Below are 22,141 nucleotides of genomic sequence, written 5' to 3'. Positions count from 1 at the left end.
TTGTCTTCCCCATGCCAACACCATTAGAATTATGAGCGCTTGCAGAGCGACTATGTGAAAGATGACCACGACAGGGAGTTCTCAGTCACTGACCTCTCCGTGCAAATGTTCACAGTGCCCTCCCTGGTGAGTACGGGCGGCAGGGTCGGGGTGAGATAGTACCATCCGAGATGGGACGCATGCTGACAACCTCAGGGATCTTAGACTTAGTATGGATGCTGTCACGTCCATAGAGAGAAAGTATGGCCATCTAAGTCAGGGGTTCCCAAACTTTTTCACTCTGGGGGGGTGCCTTCCAGCGTTGGGGAACATCCCTCCCCTTCTGCGCGCTCACACACACATGCCACGTCTATTTCTGTGGGCACAAGCACTGTTCATGACACAAACTGTTCACACCTCTTGTTGGTGGAGAGAATTTTGGAAGTTTGTAAAGCTTATTTCCTGCAATTCTACACATTTTGTCATGGGGTGCATAGACATTTTGTCATTTTAAAAGCACATTTTCTTGCCATGTCTAATGTGTATTCAAAATCAATTGGCTAAAAAACATTAGCTGACATGGGCTAGTTGATCTGCACATTTCTGACGAGTTATAAATAGCTCTCTATGGTCTGCAACGACTGACATGACAAGAGGAACTGATGATGACTACCCAATTTCGAAATTGCACCTTGTGCATTCTACTATTAACATTTTCAAGAGTAAGTTTAAAGCTGGACTAGGGCTGTGGTAGTCATGAAGTTTTGTCATGATATGAAGAAAATGTTCTCTATTCCACAAGAACAGAATTGTCCTGATCTGGCTATGCCATATGGCTGTGGGCTACACAAGTTCATTTAGCAGACAAGATTTGCTTGGAGTTCCGTGGCAATATTTTATAGTATGAGGAATACATTTGAACATGAATAAAATACACTGGATATTTTCTCCAAGCGATTTGAGCGACTGCGCACATGCGGTTCTTCTGTGTTGAGCAGTTAACAAAGAAATAGTTACTCTTATGAAAAGCTGCATGAAACTTCGAATTTCGATGTTAGAAGAACTGACCCCATTTAGCCTACTTTTCGTCAGCCAATGAGTATGAGTAGGCCTAATTAACAGCAAAAGCACCAGCCTGTGTCGAATACTATCCCCCATAATACAAGAGTTTACCTATTCTATTGTCCTTCAGTGCAAGAAATTAATATTCCAAACGTGGGATGTGATCGATCCCAAATTAATACAAACACTAGCATCACAAAAACTTAAAAGCAACGAGGCTGATGCAACAGATCAGAATGTTTAGCTTAAAATGTTGATAAACTATTAGGCTATTTCTTCACGTTATGAGAGCATCAATGCGCACACGGTAGTAGGTTATAAGCGGGAATGTTCCAAAATACAATCAATTAGCGGCAAACCGCTGTTCTCAAAAGTGACGGGAAATGTGATAATGCATGTAATGCTTAATTATAAAGGTGAAAATTATCTTCCCCAAACTTGAAACTCACGTGCCGCCTATGTATGCCAGTTAGGCTCTACACCGGTTGTAAAGCAGATTAATGTGCTTAATTTTAAGAAGTTATTTGGCCACTTTACAAAACATATAGGCGTATGGGCTAGGCTACATGAGGTGTGGGACTGATTTGAGAAAGTCTACAAAGGCATGCTCTGTTTCTGGCCTTACTGCACACAAGCTGGGCATCATTCACAAGTGTTAATATATCGTTCATAAGTGATAGGCTAATACTGTCACCAATCAAACTATTCGTAATTTAATGTTGTCTTTACATATAGAGAATAATATGTTTGAAATTAGTTTTGATTTAGAACGGACCATGATCATGCACCTGTCTCGGAACAGGGGGCATGGGAAATAATAAAAGATGCACTTAAATAGTACTCTGTTCCCATGGTTCATTTTCATGCCAGCCAGGTAGATGATGCTCCTTTTGTAAACGAAGTAGTGTGCTTAATATTAGGAAAGTTGAAAAATAAATATAGTAGGCCTAGTCTTTAGGAAGCTGATGGGATCCTCTTTTTAATAGAGGCCATCAACTGTTTTCTCATGCAATTGCATAGCCTATATAAATGTTGAGCAGCATCAGAGCTTGGAGAAGCCTATTCTATTTACCATGACTAAAGGCCACATGGAATTTGACTGTGGTCATGACTCGTGACTGCCTGTGGTGGTAATACAATCATCGTAACAGCCCTAAACCGGACTGAGTTCCCCGCCGACCCTACAGTTTGGGAACCACTGATCTAAATCATGAGTGTCATCTTAGTTATGTTCCGAATAGCTCCATTCTCAACATTGATTCTTTGAAAAGGGTGTGGCATGCTATACTGACGTTAGATTTTGTGATTTTTCTTAACGGCATTATCCAGTCAGCCTTCAATTTCATGTCGTAATAACTATACCCATGTCATAGAAAATGTTAAAGAATCGTATGCTATTCCAATTGTATGCTGTAGTGTTCATTTAAAGTAACTGTCCAGTGTTTTCAGATTTCAATCACCTATAATTAATACAAATATGAGTGTACATGGTTTTCCTTCTAGAAAATGGTAATGAAGTATGTTTTAAAAAAGTAGCAATTCTGTGTTGGATTGGTCTGGGTGTATACCGGTCATTAAAAATATTCACCCGAGTAGACTACTGATTGGCCCGCTGCTCCTCCTCAGGAAAATGGCATCTTCCTCTGAAGAAATGGCAAGCATTTTTTTAAATGGTCTGTTTGAGATACAATGTATCCTTTGGCCACATAGGAGTGAGTATAGGATGAGTCACCAACATTATGAGTTAATAACAGAACATGAACTTTTAAAAAGTGCAATTTCCACTGGACAGTTACTTTCAGGCTGTAGAATATTGTCACATTTTTACATAGATTTGCTTAGATTGTGTGTGGTAAGGATTTGACTCCAGAATTACTCCTGCTACTTGAGGCCCCCTGAACCTCTTCCTTTCCCCGGCCCAGGCGCGCATGCTGATAACAGAGGAGAACCTGATGACCACAATCATCAGGACTTTTGTGGACCACCTGCGCCATCGTGACCTGCAGGGCCGCTTCCAGTTTGAGCGCTACACCGCCCAGCAGGCCTTCAAGTTCCGCCGCGTACAGAGCCTCATTGGAGACCTCAAGTAAGATGCATGTGTGCACACACACACACACACACACCCTGGGCAATATAACAGTGTGTGTAGATTAGTTGTGTGAGTGTTATACAAAGACAGCATACTGACCACTGTGGAGTGTGTGTTTCAGAATGGGTTGTAAACGATGTTGCTGTTTGTGCGCAGATACATCCTCATCAGTCGGCCCACAGAGTGGAGTGACCAACTCAGGGAGAAGTTCCTGGAGGGACTCGACACCTTCCTGGAGCTGTTCAAGTGCATGCAGGTAAGGACAGGTCACCTTATAGTGGTGGTAGGAGACATATGGCGTTACAACCCCTCTGGGCATGATTGAGACTGCGCAGCACTTTGGAACAGAACAAATAAGTTGGTTGGTTGCCTAGCTAGCCTGCAGGAAAACGTACTTTCACCCGCATAGTTCCTTCACACCAGAGCAGATGGAGGAAATTAGAGTAATTAGATCCATCCCAGGTCTCTAGTTAATTTGGCGTAGTGTTGAACAGCATCTGTGCTTTCTGTCTTTCCCACCTCAGGGCATGGACCCTGTGGTGAGGCAGGTGGGCCAGCACATAGAGATGGAGCCTGAGTGGGAGGCAGCCTTCACCCTGCAGATGAAGCTCACACATATCATCTCCATGATGCAGGAGTGGTGCGCCACAGATGTGAGTGACTGGACATATACGTGTGTGTGTGTGTGTGTGTGTGTGTGTGTGTGTGTGTGTGTGTGTGTGTGTGTGTGTGTGTGTGTGTGTGTGAGCACGCTCATATGCACATGAATGTACACACGCTCGCTTTCTCTCACAAACTCACATTCTCAAACGCTCGCTCACACAAACACGCAGCTGCCTTCTCTCACCTGTGGTCCTATTGTTTCTTCCCCTGTGTGTGTGTGTGTGTGTGTGTGTGCGTGCGCGCACAGGAACGAGTGCTGATTGAAGCTTATAAGAAGTGCCTAACAGCCCTTACACACTGCCACAGTGGCTTCACCGATGGAGAGCAGCCAATCACACTGAGCATGTGTGGACATTCTGTGGACACCATCCGTTACTGCGTGTCTCAGGAGAAAGTCAGCATCCACCTGCCTGTTTCCCGCTTACTTGCAGGTAGGACACACACACACACACACACAGCTGAATGACAGACCACTAATGCTTTGCCTTTGATATTGATCAGCGCATTGTTAACATGGTCACTGCTGGTTTTCTGTTTAGGTCTCCACGTTCTCCTCAGTAAGATGGAGGTGGCCTACAGATTCCCTGAGCAGCTTCCACTAGTAAGCACGCAGGAGTGTCTCTGTGTACGGTTGGAACATGTTCAGCTTACCTTTTAGTAAATGTATGTGTCTTCTAACGAGTCTCTTGTATGCTCCACAGAGTGAGCTGAGCCCCCCCATGCTGATTGAACACCCCCTTCGCTGCCTGGTCCTCTGTGCCCAAGTGCACGCTGGGATGTGGAGGAGAAATGGCTTCTCATTGGTGAATCAGGTAAAATCGCCCCGTCCGCCACCGTATTGCCTTTCTTCCCCCTGCGCTGTATACCAGAACTCTAACACGCGGTGTGTATGTGTTGCTCTTCTCTTGGTGTTTATAATGAAGAGAGCTCATAGTGTACTCTGGTTGCAGATCTACTACTACCACAATGTCAAGTGCAGAGTGGAGATGTTTGACAAGGACCTTATCATGCTGCAGGTCGGTTTGTTTCAGCTAACAACCTAATGACTCTTAACGGTCAACAACGTGTTACAGGCTTGAACAAGTTTGTGTGTGTGTACGTCTACGTTTGTGTTTACTCCAGGCTGGAGCTTCCATGATGGATCCCAACCACTTCCTGATGATAGTCCTGAGCCGCTTCGAGCTCTACCACATCTTCAGCTCCGCCGACTGCAGGAAGAGCTACAACAGGGAGAACACCAACAAGGTCTGCTCTCTCACTCACAATGGCAACTTCCTTTTGGCTTTTTTTTTACTCCTTTGCGCTCAGTTTTGGTGTGTGTGTCCATCTCTGACTGACATGACTCCCTACGTCTCTGTTAGGATGTGGTCCAGCAGAACAACACTCTAATAGAGGAGATGCTGCATCTCATCATGATGGTTGTGGGTGAGTGTCCCACTATCCATCCGCTCACTAGGACTTGTTGCCTTGGGGGGTGGGGGGTGGTGTTTCATCATGTGGTGTTTGTGTACTTGGAGCCTCTGTTTGACTTGTTTCCTTATGTTAACGACGGCGGTGGTAGTACCTGATGGGTATGTGCGTTTGTCTCAGGTGAGCGTTTTGAGGCTGGCGTCGGCCAGGTGGAAGGCTGTGACGAGATCAAGCGGGAGATCATTCACCAGCTGTGTATCAGACCCATGGCCCACAGCGAGCTGGTCAAGGCCCTGCCTGAGAACGTAAGTCTCTGCTTTTTGCCCCTTTCTCTTCTGTCTTTACGTCTCCCGCTCTCTTGCTATCTATTTCTCTATCTATTAGCAAGTGTTCAAGTTCTCCATCACTGTGATGTATGAGATTTGAGTAAAAAGGTTGTTTTTTTGGGGGGGGGTATTATTTTGGTTTAAAAAACACTCCAGGCCACACTTGAATGTCTAAAACAATAGAAAGTATGTAGAAACTGCCCTTCTTTCTGGGCCGCAAATGATTCTGACAAACCTATCAGTCTTTAAAAAATAAAAGTCTGTACAACCAAAGGTTTTCTAGACAATCTGAGATCGACTTAAATTTCAAGTCATGGGATTTTTTTTGTTTGTTACTTTAACCCCAGTGTTATTTTGTCTGTTTCTCTCCTTTCCTTCTTGCTCGCTCTTACTATATTTCTCTCTCACTCTCTCCCCTTTTCTCGCTCTCCCTCACTCCCCCTTTTCACCACACATAAGTTCAGGCTGACTGCCCGACTGCAGTTTTCACTTGGAATATCTCGTAACGAGTCTGCTTTGATTGCTCCCACTTCCCATGATCTACACACCATCTGGAGCTTTGGATGAGACGTTTTAACTGCGTGGAATAATAGTGTATCCCGTTGACTACCCTGACACCTACTGGTGAACCTAGGCAGTGCAGAAGAGGTGCAAACGCTAGTCTATTTTGGCCTAACTAAAATTGTGCGTAATTTGGTCATATGTTTATGTAGTCTGTCCACAAGAGACTAAGTAGCCTTGCACAGAGTTTGGCTTGTGTTAGCTGGAACACAGATCAGCCCATCCTGTTTCTGTAGCGCGAGTCAGCTTGATGTATAATGTAGACTTTACCGTGAAATGCTTACTTACAAGCCCTTAATCAACAGTACAGTTCAAGAAGAGTTCAAATATTTAACAAATAAACTAAAGTAAAAAAAAAAAAGTCATAATTTGTACTTGTAGGTAGGGGTGAAGTGATTATATATATGTAGATAATAAACAGCGAGTAGCAGCATTGTACAAAACAAATGGGGGGGGGGGGGGGGGGGGGGTTGATGTAAATAGTCCGGTGGCCATTTTTATTAATTGTTCAGCAGTCTTATGGCTTGGGGGTAGAAGCTGTTAAGTAGCCTTTTGGTCCTAGACTTCTGTCTCCGGAACCGCTTGCCGTGCGATAGCAGAGAAGAAAGTCTAACTTGGGTGACTGGAGTCTTTGACAATTTTATAGGCGTTCCTCTGACACATCCTATTATTATATAGGTCCTGGATGGCAGGAAGCTTGGCCCCAGTGATGTATTGGGCCGTACGTACTAGCCTCTGTAGCGCCTTACGGTCCGATGCCGAGCAGTTTCCATACCAGGCGGTGATGCAACCGGTCAGGATGCTCTCGATGGTGCAGCTGTAGAAATTTTTGAGGATCTTTGGACCCATGCCAAATCTTTTCAGTCTCCTGAGGTGGAAAAGGTTTTGTTGTGCCCTCTTCACGACTGTCTTTGTGTTTGGAGAGAGGTTGAACTGTTCTCCCTTCCTTAGGAGAACAAGGAGACTGGTATGGAGAGAGTGATCGACAGTGTTGCTTCGTTTAAGTAAGTCGCTTTCTCTAGTTTCTTACATGAAGTTTAAACTGACCACCCAGATTGTTAATGTGAAAGAGTTTGTTCCTGATGACTTGGCTGAATAAAGATCAGACAATTCGATATGTATGATGCGCCCATTGGGTCTAGAGTGACCAACATCTCACACTTTTTTGCCCACAGGAAGCCTGGCGTGACAGGCAGAGGGCTGTATGAGCTCAGGCCAGAGTGTGCCAAGCAGTTCAACCTCTACTTCCACCACTACTCCCGAGCTGACCAGTCCAAGGCAGAGGAAGCCCAGAGAAAGCTGAAGCGACAGAATGGAGAGGACATGGGTAAAGAGTCTCATAGAAACCCTCTCCTTTATATACGTGAAGCACGTCTTTAAATGGAATTGATTATGTAACTATTGTGGTGATTGGTTGTGGTCTTTCAGCTGTCTATCAAGTAATCCGTTTGTTGTAGCCCTGCCTCCTCCGATGCTGCCCCCGTTCTCCCCGCTGTTTGCCAGCCTGGTGAATATTCTGCAGTGTGATGTGCTGCTGGGGATGCTGGGAGCCGTGCTGCAGTGGGCTGTGGAGCCCAGCGGAGGGCACTGGTCAGAGTCCATGCTGCAGAGGGTGAGGGAGACCAGGACCGCACTGTCCGTGTGCTCGCGCGTGTTAGGGAGAGTGTGTGTGTTCCAGTGTCGTACTATGCTAATTTGTAGGCACATTAGAGGCCTGCCTCTCTGTCCATAACGTGTGTGTGTGTGTGTGTGTGTGTGTGTGTGTGTGTCTCTCTCTCCAGGTGCTCCACCTAATAGGTATGGGTCTGCTGGAGGAACAGCAGCAGTTGAAGAACAGCAGTGAAGACCACGACGTCTCTTTCAACTTCACCCTCAAAATCTCCCGTGAGTCAGTCCCTCTTAGCCTGGGTACCAGTCCGAGTTATCTTTAGCCTGAAATTCAGGACCTGTTTTGCAAACTCTCTCGCTCACTCTGAAACTGTAAAACTGAGAGAGGAGAACTGAAAAATAAAAATCTAAGAAATGTTGCTCAAAATAATCTGGGTCATTCAAATGTGACACTGTGCAGGTATTCATGTTTTTTTCTTTTGGGGGGGGCAACATTAGTTTGATTTCCATTACTTTTTTAACTTGTGTATTTAACTGCCGTGTGTGTCCTAGGTCCAGGGGAAGCCCCCAGTAACACAGCCAGTGTCCTGGCCCTCTTGGAGAACCTACAGAACGCCCCTCACCTGGAGGTCCACAAGGACATGATCCGCTGGATCCTCAAGGTGGGTCAACATTATTACAACCTCCCCTACCAATGCAACTGTCATAGAAGACACCTTACCCAAGTGTTTCAGTTGGTTCACTGCAATATTGTACATGGCCACCAGGAGGCAGCATAGGACAGCGTGCAACTAGTGGTCCCTCGAGACACATGCACATCCAAATTTACTTATGTCAAACAAAATAGGAAGATATGTTCTCGTGTTTATATTGATGTCTCACTTTTTGACGAGGTAATAGTATTGTGTCACTGTGCAGATGGTGGCCAGCATTAAGACGATGCGGGAGCTGACTGCCTCCACCTATACTGTGACCGCCAGCGGGAGCCACGGTCAGGAAGAGGTGGGTCAGGCTCATCTAAGAGGAGATGCACCTAGATGGCATTTTATTTGGTTTCTCGTGAATTTAATAGACAAATATACCGCGTCTGTGTCTTCCCTTCCTGCAGATGGTGTGTGACAAGGACAAGGCGGAGAGGAAGAGGAAGGCGGAGATGGCTCGCCTGCGCAGGGAGAAGATCATGGCCCAGATGTCAGAGATGCAGAGACACTTTATCAACGAGAACAAGGAGCTCTTCCAGCAGAGTCTAGAGGAGCTGTATGCCTCCACCTCTACCTCACTGGAGCACAGGTACTGACAACACACACACACACACCACCACCACGCAAACACACTTGTATTTCACCACCCAATCCCTACTCTACACTCAATCAAGCTCTAAGCTGTCGTCCCCCCGTCTCCTGCAGCCCCACTTCATCAGACGCAGCCCTGGTGTGTGTGGGTCCCAGGAGGTCTCGTCCCAGGGAGAAGAGGCAGGTGGTGACGTGTATCCTGTGCCAGGAGGAGCAGGAGATCAGGGCTGACAGCAAGGCCATGGTGCTGGCTGCCTTCGTCCAGCGCTCCACCGTCATGTCCAAGAACCGCAAGAGACCACCTCACGACCCCGGTGAGAGAGAGACTGGAGGGTACAAAGATGGGTAGAATTTGCCCTTAGGTACAGATCTAGGATCAGCTTCCCTTCCCTCAAGTCCTAATCTTAACTATTGGGGGTGTTAAACTGACCTTAGATCAGTGTTAAACTGACCTTAGATCAGTGTCAAGAGGCAACTTCATCCTATACCACAGATTGGATGATGTATTGTCTTTGTGTTTTGTCTGTGAATGATATACTAGCATTGCTTGACTTACCTGCCTGTGTTTTCCAGAGCATTACGACCCTCTCTTCATGCACCCTGACCTGTCGTTTGGCACGCACACAGGCAGCTGTGGCCACATCATGCACTCTCACTGTTGGCAGAGGTGAGCCAGACTCGGGGTTCTACAACAACCTGGTCCTACAGCGCTGGGGCAAGGCAGTAGGACACATACAGGGGGTTGTGTAAAAGGGAGTGTTTGGATCTTGAGGATTCAGTGGGCCTGTGGAGTTGACTGTTTGGGTTTAAAACTCAATCGTTGTCGTGTGTGTGCAGGTATTTTGAGGCGGTGCAGGCCAAGGAGCAGCGGCGTCAGCAGAGACTGCGCGTCCACACCAGCTACGATGTGGGGAACGGGGAGTTCCTGTGTCCGCTGTGCGAGTGCCTCAGTAACACCGTCATTCCGCTGCTCCCCGGCACCAAGGGCTCCAACAGGTACCCAATCACACACTATCATAATATATGCCTTTTATCCGTCGCTTTTACCCAAAGCGACTTGGTCATGCTGCCAACATTTAACTTACGGGTGACCCCGGGAATCGAACCCTCCATCCTAACGTTGCAAGCGCCAACTCGGCTACAGACACACACGTGTTAATTTGGTGTGCACCTCTCAGTCTAATTTGGTTTCTTTTCCTTTACCTGTGCCCATCTGAAAATGATGGATATGTGAATGCAGATAGTGAATTCTCAATGGGAATTTGCTGTCACCCGTCCAGTTCCTTCAGATCGGTGCAGATGAAGGGAACGAGAGGATTCCGCTTAAGACTACTGGGATGCAGGAAACCACACTCGACTGGTACAGGGTCACCGTGACCCCCACACTGATTAGTGGTTGTCACAAGAGGAATCCGCTCTGGTCTCCCGCCTCTCATTCACCTCCAACCAGTCCACCCCCCCCCCCAGTTAATTCCCTTCAAGAGTTCTAACGTCAATAGTACCACTCCTCTCACGCGAGGTCAAGGCTCACTCGGCACTAACGCTCAGTCGTCACCTCCACAACTACACAGAGGTCATTCAGACTTTTTACACTTTCACATAGAGAACGCTGAGAAATGTTTCAAGAGAAAAGACTCATGCTAGCAAATGTATGTTTTTTAAAAATACAATTCAGGTCATTATTGTTAAATAAATTATGCTCTGAATGACTTACCTGGTTAAATAAATAAATATTATTCAAAGAATGGTTCTGATGCATGTACAAAACATTAGGAACACCTGCTCTTTCCATGATGTAGATGAACCCAGGGGAATCCAGGTGAAAGCTATGATCTCTTATTAATGTAACTTGTTAAATCCACTTCAATCAATGTAGATGAAGGGGAGGAGACAGGTTAAAGAATCATTTTTAAGCCTTCGGAGAGTTGAGACATGGATTGTGTGTGTGTGAGACATTTTTAGAGGGTGAATGGGCAAGGCAAAATATTTGAGTTCCTTTGAACAGGGTATGGTAGTAGGTGCCAGGTGCACCAGTTTGTGTCAAGAACTGCACCGCTGCTGGGTTTTTCACACTCAACAGTTTCCTGTGTGTATCAAGACTGGTCCACCACCCAAAGGACATCTAGTCAACTTGACACAGCTGTGGGAAGCATTGGAGTCAACATGGGCCAGCATCCCTGTGGAACGCTTTTGACACCTTGTAGAGTCCACGCCCTGACTAATTGAGGCTGTTCTGAGGGCGAAGGGGGGTGCAATGCAATATTAAGGTGTTCCTAGTGTTTTGTAAACTCTGTGTATACCAGCAGCCTTGTTATTAGCATGCCAAATTAAGAAGAAATGGCCAGCCCATGTTTGTATACTTCTCCATAAGTGTGAGTCCACTGACCAGTCGCCTTCTCTTTCTTCTCTCCAGTTGTGAGCAGCCTGGTCTGGGTCAGTGGCTAAAGATCAGTGGTCAACAGATCAAGGCCATGCATTCTGCCCACAGGAAACTCCAGCCCGTCGGTGCGTTCCTTCCCGCGCAGATCATTCTCATCATAGCACGACACATTCATATGTTCAATGTAACACATTAGAGGTCACTGTATATCAGCATTGAGATGAGTGTTTCTGAAGTGATAAACGACAGAATGTGTCTATGCGGTCACGTTATGTCACTAACCTGTGTGTGTGTGTAGGTGTTGACGCTGTTGAAGAGACGGTTGAAGAGCAGTGCCCTGCCACTGAGAATTTTAGAATAGACTACACACCCATGTAAGTGAATGCTCATGACTGACATTGTAACCCATTTTATGAGCGAGAGATACTTTTTGGAGTGAACCAAAACATCTTTGGGTTAGTTTGATTGACATGCTCTGATTTTTGATGTTGTTCACTTACCCGTCTCTTCAGGAGTCCTTACTCCAGCACCATAAAGGAGATGCTGACGACGTTTGGGACGGCGACTTACAAAGTTGGCCTTAAGGTGCACCCCAACGAGCAGGACCCCCGCGTGCCCATCATGTGCTGGGGCAGCTGTGCCTACACCATCCAGTCTATCGGTAATACAGACAGAAAAAAAAGATGATTGACAAGAATTAAAGAACCAACATAGTTTAAAGTGATATAAAACCCATGTCAAAGGTGCACATGTGGGTTTGAGTTAAGTCTAGGGCTGTTGTGGTGACTTACCGGCAGTCATGAGTAAAATTCCACATGACTTTTGAGTCATCGTAATCTTCTTTAATGCACTCTAGACATGCTTTGGTAGTACCCAACTTGCTAACTACCATAAGGTCCTAATGGTCTGGTACTCAGGGCTCTATTGTTACCATCAGGTCCTAATGGTCTGGTACTCAGGGCTCTATTGTTACCGTCAGGTCCTAATGGCCTGATACTCAGGGCTCTATTGTTACCATCAGGTGCTAATGGTCTGGTACTCAGGGCTCTATTGTCCCTCTAACCACTAACATCAATGCAAATACAATGTAAAATCACATCAAACACTTATCATCAGAACAGTAGGTCGATCATACTTTTAAAACAGTGTAAAACATGGTTGTGGTGGATGCTGTTTTAAAGCCTAACACAACGAAATGGACAGCGCTTTCTACGGTGACGATTCAATCCAAATGCTTCTGAGCCCAAACCCGAAAAAACCCTGAATTAAAATGATGATTGTGCCGTTATACAATACATTTCCTACCATTATATTATGCATGGAAGGAAAACAACATAAAACAAAACTGATTTTAAGATTTCTTTGGTATATAATTGGTCTAGCCTATACTCCAAAAGTAAAGACATTTGAGTGGACTGTGTTGTGCATACTGGATGGACTGGTTACCTTACGCTCCAACATGTATATCCATGAGTCTGGGTGAGAACCTACATCCCTTGGCCATGCTATTGATTGATTGTGAAGGGCTGCCTACAATTAGTGAAATTGTATTTTATTTTGAATAGCCTAATAGCTATCTCCTCTCTCTCCTCAACAGTTTAGTGAAATATGTGTAGTTGCAAAAACATGTTGATGAACAGATTTCCATAATTAAGCACTGTGTTAGCTGCAGGAACAAGATTGGAGAGCCCACGGCGGACAGGGTTTTGTCAGTATATCACCTGTCTGGCAGCGAGAGCAGGCTCCTCAAACAGTGGTTGATGCATGGACTGAATGAAGTGTTTGTTTATTTCTCAGCTGCTCATATTGAGCATGTGATCCGCTCTACAACCAAAGTAGCCTACAAAACAGACCGTTGGGAAAGGGCTCAGCCTCCATTCACTGACTAGGCTGTTTGAGTGCATACAGATGGCATCTTTTGTTTCCCCTCTGTCCCTGTTCCTGCCCATTTTTAAATCGTTATTTTACTAATAAACTCATTTGACATATTAGTGAAGACCAGATAAATTGCGAATAGTCTGATGGGTGAACAGCTGTGCAGCCTGAGGCAAGGAACGGAGCACAGGCTTTTTATGGCTACTTGCTCAAATCCTCAATAGACTGTAGTCGCACCATGCAGCCCATATACGTTTTGATTTCTAAGACATTCTGAGGTTTGTATCATTCACTACTAAAGCGTAATAGGACCTGTTTCCAATGATCACTTTTACACTCAACATAGCCACTTCATATGCGCACTCGTGCTGTAATGGGTAAAATATCATTTATATTTTATTCAGCTAAGTTCAATTATATTCTTCGTACTGTAAAATCTGATAAAATTCAATGATGGAATGCTTATAAGTCTCATATATCTTGTCAGCTAAATGAACAAGCCTAGGGCATAGACCATAGCCAGATAACATATACCTACTGTAGGCCAACTCAATACATTCTCTTCATATCATAATGTATATTTAGGCCTGACTAAAATAAATGGAATTATTGTGATGGTGTAAATGGATTTCTTTTTTTTTCTTTTTAATGTAGATGTTTCAAAGTGGCTTGTATGCATGGAGGCCTGGAGATGCTAAACCTTTTTATGTTAATTAACGGTAAATTACCGTGGGACCGGCAGTCTTTTGCGTGACAATAACCGTCTGACAAAATGTCATGACCGCCACAGCCCTAGTCAAGTCTTCATTATTTAATGGGTCAGTTAATATGTTGCTGAGAATGGCCCACAGATGTCCAAACACAACAATCGTTTCTCTCGCTGTGATGTTCAACTGACTGACTTTTTTCTTCTTCTTTCATTTTGCAGAGCGACTGTTGGTGGATGAGGAGAAGCCTTTATTTGGAAGTTTACCTTGCAGACAGGTAAACGACTATAACCTCTCCTTCTGACCTATGAGTCAGTGGACTTCTAGGTTGTTGTGTTATGTGGAGAGGTGCCGAGACATATTTGACACCGGTGCTTGTCTGTGCAGGATGACTGCCTGAGCTCCCTGGCCAGGTTTGGCTCAGCGTGTTGGACTGCAGCCTCTCAGCCCTCCGTGCAGGGCCACTACATCAGACTGGTAGCAGGTAGGACAGACACTGTCAACGGGCACCTGCAGGACCAGTAGGCTGGTCTTTTCAGTGCCTGAATTCAAATTCACATGTTGTGTTAACCTCTGAGCACGGAACCCGGTAGCGGGTTGAAATTGTACAACATACGGTGATCGCTACATAAATAGTCATATTAAATATTCATGAAAATACAAGTGTCTCACATGTATCGAAAGCCTAGAATCTTGCTAATCCAACTGCGTTGTCAGATTTAAAAAATGATTTACTGCGAAAGAATACGATGCGATTATCTGAGCATAAAGCCCCATAAAAATAAAATAAAAATTTCAACCAGCACAGGCGTAACATAATGAGGAACGGCATTAAAATAAATAGTTTACCTTTGACAATCTTCGTCTGTTTGTAATTTCAATGCTCATTGTTACACAATGAATGATCTTTTGTTTGATAAAATATATAGCCTAACACGAAACATTTTGTGAACCGCTTGTCGTGAATTCCGTCTCATTCCATTTGAGACGACACATTCCAGGTAAATAACCCCCACAGAACGTGACTTTTCCAGTCATGTTTGGTTTCACTGCAATCAACTGGTTTGTTTGTAACACAATCAAACCCGATGGGTCATTTCGCGGGACGTATTGACTGAAAGAAACCGATTTGAAGACAACAAGTCATGACATCATTGTGCACCAATGATTTGCCCGCTGTTTCGTTGATTGACTGTATTTTAACCCAATGACCACTGATCGTCTTGAAATCTTGCTGGGTAGATAGCCAATGAGCTGAGGTAAACGGCAATAGGTCATGTTTATGTGTTGCAAGACTAACCCATGTAGTATGCTCCGGTGTAAAGAGAGTAATTCGCTATACAGATGTACACACAATTTTAGAATAAATTGATTGGGAACGTGAGACGGATTGTTGTAGGACGATTCATTTAGCGATTTTGAACGGGAGAGGACATCGTTTTGGACTGGTAAGTTCTTATCATGCTAATGCCCTTGTTTGAAATTAATAATATAAAATATTATTAGATTTTTTTTATTTTAGAAGCAATATATAAACATGTAATGTTGTGAAATGTGAGATGCGTGTGTCTGCCGCCCCACCCCAACCCACATGAAATAGCCTATTTGAGGGGAGGGCAGGCCCACAACAATGGCCAAAGTGAAATGGAGACAGTAGATACAGCTGGTCTGTTGTAATTTAATAAAGACAGTAGATCTAGCTGGTCTGTCATAATATAATAGACAGTAGATCTAGCAGGTCATAATAATATATTCAACCTTATGTTCCCTGTACTCTCTCTCTCATATATATATATATATCTCATCTGTTTATTATACCTGTTGATACAGGGCTCATATGTGAAACTATTCTAACTGAACATTTTCTTTCACAGTGACACTGACTCCAAATGGCAGCCCCCAGGGCCAAGGTTTCCACCCCCCACTGAAGCTGGTTCATCCAGCTCCTGCCACAAGTGGTGTTCATCTGCCCAAATGTATTTCTGCAGGCATGGATGTGCCTCAGGGCCAAAAGGGCACAGCATGGAGGTGTCGCTGTGTTCTTTGCAAAATTAAGTCCCCCATCACCTGCGCCACATGCTTGGTGACCCTCAGCTTTACAGCTGAAAGAGACTGCTATGGCACCTGGCATCAGCATCACAATATTGTGTAGAGCTTTGGCATAGTGGGTGGGGTTATATGCTTTCTGTTTGGCCCTGTCCGGGGGTCTCATCGGGTGGGGCCACAGTGTCTCCTGACCCCTCCTGTCTCAGCCTCCAGTATATATGCTGCAGTAGTTTGTGTCGGGGGGCTCGGGTCAGTTTGTTATATCTGGAGTACTTCTTCTGTCTTATCCGGTGTCCTGTGTGAATTTAAGTATGCTCTCTCTAATTCTCTTTCTCTCTCTCGGAGGACCTGAGCCCTAGGACCATGCGTCAGGACTACCTGGCATGATGACTCCTTGCTGTCCCCAGTCCACCTGGCCTTGCTGCTGTTCCAGTTTCAACTGTTCTGCCTGTGGCTATGGAACCCTAAACTGTTCATATTTACTCTTGAGGTGCTATCCTGTTGCATCCTCTACAACTGCTGTGATTATTATTATTTGACCCTGCTGGTCATCTATGAACGTTTGAAAATCTCCGCAATGTTCTGTTATAATCTCCACCCGGCACAGCCAGAAGAGGACTGGCCACCCCTCCATAGCCTGGTTCCTCTCTAGGTTTCTTCCTAGGGTTTGGCCTTTCTAGGGAGTTTTTCCTAGCCACCGTGCTTCTACACCTGCATTGCTTGCTGTTTGGTGTTTTAGTCTGGGTTTCTGTACAGCACTTGGCGATATTAGCTGATGTACGAAGGGCTATATAAATACATTTGATTTGATAGAGGACTGAGGGTCTTCCAAATATTGAAAGTGTGTAAATAGTTACCCATATTATTTTGTAAATGTATATATATTTTTTCTCTCCATTTTTTTTTGGGGGGGGGTGTGTTAGAATACCATTTTGACATTTGTATATAGTTTCAAAATGTATGCCTTCACCAATTTGGCCACTTGGGTACATTTGGGCTACTTGTGTGGGACACCTGGGTGACTTCATGATAAATGTCATGTAGCACACTCATTTTGGAAGTTATCATTCTGAAACTTTGCACAAGTACTGTTACCCTCTTGTGTTTTTCACTGAAATTGTCCCCATCATCCTATCTGAATGTTTGTTTTATCTTGTTCATTTTAAAGATGATATAAAAATAAAAAACGTATGTTTTTTTTCATTGTATTATCTAAACCAGATCTGTTGTTATATTCTCCTACATTCAATTCACATTTACACAAACTTCAGAGTTTTCTTTCAAATGGTACCAAGAATATTCATATCCTTCGTTCTGTGCCTGAACTACAGGCTGTTAGATTTGGGTATGTCTTCAGGTGGAAATTGAGGAAAGTAGGGGGTAGTTCTAAGAGGTTATTAATGTTGCATATGTTGAGTTTTTTTTTTTGTTCTAGGCATTTGAGTTGTATAGTTTTTTTTTATTGATGGTATGTGTGTGTTTTGTGTAGCATTGATTCCAGACCCCCAGGTGGAGACCTCTCCCTGTATCCTGGACATAGACATGTTGCACCTTCTGGTGAGTCCCCGTCCATCACACCTACAGAACCAGCCAAAAGTTTGGACACCCGTACTCATTCAAGGGTTTTTCATTATTTTGACTATTTTCTACATTGTGGAATAATAGTGAAGACACCAAAACTATGAAATAACACATGGAATAATGTAGTAACCAAAAATGTTTTCAACAAATCCAAATATATTTTAGATTCTTCAAAGTAGCCTCCCTTTGCCTTTTAAAATGTATTTTATTTTATTTCACCTTTATTTAACAAGGTAGGCAAGTTGAGAACAAGTTCTCATTTACAATTGCGACCTGGCCAAGATAAAGCAAAGCAGTTCGACACATACAACAACACCAGAGTTACACATGGAGTAAAACAAACATATATAGTCAATAATACAGTAGAAACAAGTCTATATACGATGTGAGCAAATGAGGTGAGATAAGGGAGGTAAAAGGCCAAAAAAAAAGGCCATGGTGGCAAAGTAAATGCAATATAGCAAGTAAAACACTGGAATGGCCTTGATGACAGCTTTGCACACGCATGGCATTCTCTCAACCAGCTTCATGAGGTAGTTACCTGGAATGCATTTCAATTAACAGGTGTGCCATGTTATTTAGTGGAATTGATTTCCTTAATACGTTTGAGCCAATCAGTTGTGTTGTGACAAGGGAAGGGTGGTATACAGAAGATAGCCCTATTTGGTAAAAGACCAAGTCCATGTTATGGCGTGTCATAACTTTTGACTGGTACTGTACATTCCAAGTGGTATATCATATCTCTGGGCTCCCAGATCATACGCAAACCAATTGTTGACTCTGACCATAAAACATTAATAATGTTTACATACAGCTATATTCATATCATATGTATATGCTGTATTATATTCTACTATATTTTAGTCAATGCCACTCCTACATTTCTCCTTCTGATATTTATATATTTCTTAATGGAATTATATATTTTTTTTGAAATTGTGTGTGTCTTTGTAAATTGTTACACATTACTGCACTGTAACACAAGCATTTCGCTACACCCGCAATAACATCTGCTAAACGTGTATGTGAGCAATAAAATGTGATTTGGGTATATAAATGTTAAGTCAACACCGATCCCTCTCTCAGGTGAGTGTGGTTCTGTCCTACGGGTCGGTCCACTCCCAGGACTCTTCAGGGCTGAGCGTGGACGCTGTCCAGCTGCACTTCTTCCACCTCATCACTGTGGCTCACATGGTCCAGATGCTGCTCACGTCAGGCCCAGGTAAGGAGAGCGAGCACCCTCCACCTGGACTGTGTGTGTGTGTGTGTGTGGAAATGTCTGCATGGATCTTAAAGTTCTCTCAACCCCAGCTAAAATCTTACCTTTTATATAGTTGAGAAGAGGGTTCTTACGAGTCGTCGAAGTTAACCGCTGTTAAACATGAAACGTGTTTGTACGGCGTAGAGAAAGGACCAAACAAACGTGTGTGTGTGTGTGTGTGTCTCAACAGAGGAGGTGACCATGGAGCAGGAGAGTGGGGGAGCAGAGAGGGAGGAGGAGGAGGACATCTGCACTCTCTACAACACCCTCAGAACACACCTGGGCAGGTGAGGCGACACTGGCTCTGTAGATATGACACGTTGCCGTGAATCCCCCAGACGACACACTCATCTACCCTATCCACTAAGCAGCCGGCTTTTCCCCCAGTATTGTCGCAGTAATGCGCGCGTTGTGCTTGAACCATGCTGTGAGTGTGATTTTTCTAACTGTGTGTGTGTGTGTGGTGACAGTTCCCTGCCTGAGGTGGCCTCTGGTTGGCACCTGTGGCGTTGCGTGAAGACTGGCATCCTGCCCTACCTGAGAGGAGCTGCACTCTTCTTCCACCACCTTAACGGGATTCCTACGCCCCCAGAGCTGCATGGTAACTACAACTTGGATACGCACACACACAGGGCTGGCACGGTAATTGTATAATCGTGTAACCGATAATAATGGGTGAAGACCATGAATAAAAGAGCTGCCATAACCCTTCAATCCATTCTTTTGAAATAATATTTGACACAATGGCAGTAGTGTAAAAGAATGATAATCTGTCTAGATATCCAACTGTCTCCAGCAACTGCTACAGCGGCAGAGAGGAGGGGAGAGAAGAGAGACAATTAGTGTGTGCCTTATTTTTGCAGTTCGAACAGTGACTGTGGTTATTTGCCTTGATTGTGGTTATTCCATGATAGGCACAACCGTACACTTATATTCAAGTCTATGTGTGTCTCAAACAGCCTTGCTGTTCATGTTCACTCTCTGTGTTTCTTCTAGCTCTGTGTCCTGGTCAGTGGGAGGTACTGTGTGGATACCTCAGTCTGCCCGCCAACCTGCTTCAGCTTTACCACAGTCAAAAGGAGCTACTGGAGCCCTTACTGTACGGGTAAGAGTCTCTTTCGCTCTCTCTTGTTGCGCGCCAGTAACCTGTCTTTTCTCCTCTTGTATCCTCTGAATGGTTCAGAAGTGCCAGCTGAATGACTGATTGATATACTCTGTCATGGTCACACTCTGATGGGGCAAAAGTTTATTTCATTTAGTATTGTGTCCTCCTGTCCTGTAGGTGGTGCTCTCACCCAGGTGTACGACAGACCCTCCAGGGAGGTGGCGTTCTCGTGAGGTCAGTGTTGCTATTTTACTGTGATAGACTCTGACTACTTAGGTTGGATATTGGTATAAATGATTTTGTGTGGTACAGTGTTAATTTTGGCAGCTATTTTCTTTTGCCTTTTACTAAAATACATTTCAGTCATTTCAGACTTATTAGGTTAAAAGTCGACTAAAACGCCGGGCAATTTGTGTAGTTTTAGCAATTTGTGTAGTGTTAGTCGCATATTAGTCAATGCATTTTATTTCATGAAATAAATATTTACCTTTTTAACTTCCATCATATGCACATTAAAGGTAATATGTCTAACTTTGCTTCCCCTTGAGGAAGCTAGGCGAATAACAACTCCCATATTCCTGCAACATGGTGGAGATTCGCCCTGGAGTCTTTACTTTTTAGTTTTATCCACCAGCATCAAACAGCTTAAAATATATTTTTATTTATTGAATATTGAATATATTTTACTGCGATTTTAGGTTGTGCAGTGATTCTCTCCACTCTAAAGTGCTTGTTTTCTTGCAGTGTAGAATTTTAAGTAACCAGGAAATGGCAGAGTAATATCTACACGTTGGACGCCTGCCATTTTCAGTGTATGCTCGGGGAGAAGATTCAATCAAAATAAAATGTTATTCTTTACATGCTTTGTAAAAAATAATTAAAAACAGTGCAGAGAAAGAAAATGTAGAAATAATCTAAAAGTGAAACACGTAATAATAGATAACTTGGCTGTATACAAGGAGGACCGGTACCGAGTTGATGTGCAGGGGTACAAGGCAGATATGTTCAAATACTGCAGCCTGGAATAAAGTGGCGGATGGTAAACAGTAGCAGCAGTGTATGTGATGAGTTAGTCTGAGTAGCTATTTGGTTAACTATGTCGGAGGCGTATGGCTTGGGTGTAGAAGCTGTTCAGGGTCCTGTTGGTTCCAGACTTGGTACATCGGTACCACTTGCTGTGTGGTAGCAGAGAGAACCGTATATGACTGTTGTGTCTGGAGTCTTTGTAAAATGTGTAGGGCCTTCCTCTGACACCGCCTGCTACAGAGGTTCTGGATAGGCCCCAGTGACATACTGGGACGTCCCCACTACCCAAGCAGTTGCCATACCAAGCGGTGATGCAGCTGTATAACTTTTTGAAGATCTGAGGGCCTATGACAAATCTTTTCAACCTCCCGAGGGGAAAGAGGCGTTGTCGTGCCTTCTTCACGACTGTCTTGGTATGTTTGGACCATGATAGCTCCTTTAGTGATGTGGACACCGAGGATCTTGAAGCTCTCGACCCGCTCCACTACAGCCCCGTCGATGTTAATGGGGGGCTGTTCGGCCTGCCTTTTCCTGTAGCCCGCGATCCACTCGTGGACTACACGATCCGCTCGTGGACTCTCCCTCAATGTCTTGCTGATAGTTGTGTTGGAGTCGTGCACAGCCACGCAGTCATGGTTGAACAGGGAGTACAGGATAGGGATATATGCACACACTCCTGAAGGGCCCCCGTGTTGAGGGTCACCGTGGCAGATGTGTTTTTGCCTACCCTCACCAGCAAAAATAGCCTACATGAAAGTAAGATAGAGTTAACATTGTTCTGCGTATCATGTCAGAAGATTGACGAGTGACCTGAAGTGACCACCTGGGAGCTGTGTGGAAGAGCAGATCAGCTCAATCGGACCGCGCTACTGAAAGACGTTACTTATGCCAATGAGAGGATTGCATTAAACATTCTGTAAAGGCATTTTATTTTTATTTTTTATTTTACCTTTATTTAACTAGGCAAGTCAGTTAAGAACAAATTCTTATTTTCAATGACGGCCTAGGAACAGTGGGTTAACTGCCTGTTCAGGGGCAGAACGACAGATTTGTACCCTGTCAGCTCGGGGGTTTGAACTTGCAACCTTCCGGTTACTAGTCCAACACTCTAACCACTAGGCTACCCTGCCGCCCCATGCATGCTTATGATTGGACAAAAACGGACGAATG

The 22,141-nt window shown here is 44.3% G+C and overlaps 1 protein-coding gene across 4 annotated transcripts in view; it reads left to right on the top strand.

Annotated features, from left to right (window-relative positions):
* ubr2 (ubiquitin protein ligase E3 component n-recognin 2) overlaps positions 1 to 22,141 on the top strand; it is a 43,881-nt gene that overhangs the window by 14,969 nt on the left and 6,771 nt on the right. For 2 of the 4 annotated variants that reach the window (XM_035754072.2, XM_052498430.1), the window contains 31 exons: positions 2,964 to 3,127; positions 3,287 to 3,386; positions 3,655 to 3,783; positions 4,041 to 4,224; positions 4,333 to 4,394; positions 4,495 to 4,605; positions 4,744 to 4,809; positions 4,916 to 5,038; positions 5,155 to 5,218; positions 5,384 to 5,508; positions 7,042 to 7,094; positions 7,266 to 7,417; positions 7,548 to 7,702; positions 7,872 to 7,974; positions 8,251 to 8,360; positions 8,617 to 8,700; positions 8,807 to 8,988; positions 9,105 to 9,304; positions 9,564 to 9,657; positions 9,828 to 9,986; positions 11,404 to 11,495; positions 11,669 to 11,744; positions 11,883 to 12,031; positions 14,174 to 14,229; positions 14,340 to 14,436; positions 17,488 to 17,555; positions 18,666 to 18,801; positions 19,031 to 19,127; positions 19,311 to 19,441; positions 19,837 to 19,945; positions 20,123 to 20,179. In XM_035754072.2, coding sequence (XP_035609965.1) covers positions 2,964 to 3,127; positions 3,287 to 3,386; positions 3,655 to 3,783; positions 4,041 to 4,224; positions 4,333 to 4,394; positions 4,495 to 4,605; positions 4,744 to 4,809; positions 4,916 to 5,038; positions 5,155 to 5,218; positions 5,384 to 5,508; positions 7,042 to 7,094; positions 7,266 to 7,417; positions 7,548 to 7,702; positions 7,872 to 7,974; positions 8,251 to 8,360; positions 8,617 to 8,700; positions 8,807 to 8,988; positions 9,105 to 9,304; positions 9,564 to 9,657; positions 9,828 to 9,986; positions 11,404 to 11,495; positions 11,669 to 11,744; positions 11,883 to 12,031; positions 14,174 to 14,229; positions 14,340 to 14,436; positions 17,488 to 17,555; positions 18,666 to 18,801; positions 19,031 to 19,127; positions 19,311 to 19,441; positions 19,837 to 19,945; positions 20,123 to 20,179 — 3,488 coding nt within the window. Of the gene's footprint in view, positions 1 to 27; positions 127 to 2,963; positions 3,128 to 3,286; positions 3,387 to 3,654; positions 3,784 to 4,040; positions 4,225 to 4,332; positions 4,395 to 4,494; positions 4,606 to 4,743; positions 4,810 to 4,915; positions 5,039 to 5,154; positions 5,219 to 5,383; positions 5,509 to 7,041; positions 7,095 to 7,265; positions 7,418 to 7,547; positions 7,703 to 7,871; positions 7,975 to 8,250; positions 8,361 to 8,616; positions 8,701 to 8,806; positions 8,989 to 9,104; positions 9,305 to 9,563; positions 9,658 to 9,827; positions 9,987 to 11,403; positions 11,496 to 11,668; positions 11,745 to 11,882; positions 12,032 to 14,173; positions 14,230 to 14,339; positions 14,437 to 15,826; positions 17,207 to 17,487; positions 17,556 to 18,665; positions 18,802 to 19,030; positions 19,128 to 19,310; positions 19,442 to 19,836; positions 19,946 to 20,122; positions 20,180 to 22,141 lie in introns of those variants that run through there. The other 2 variants (XM_052498432.1, XM_052498433.1) reach the window with 2 other exon arrangements.

This window comes from Oncorhynchus keta, chromosome 36 (genome assembly GCF_023373465.1).
Source record: "Oncorhynchus keta strain PuntledgeMale-10-30-2019 chromosome 36, Oket_V2, whole genome shotgun sequence".
Lineage (NCBI taxonomy): Eukaryota > Metazoa > Chordata > Actinopteri > Salmoniformes > Salmonidae > Oncorhynchus > Oncorhynchus keta.
Note: the sequence above shows the minus strand (reverse complement) of the source record. Positions and strands in the feature narration are given on the sequence as shown.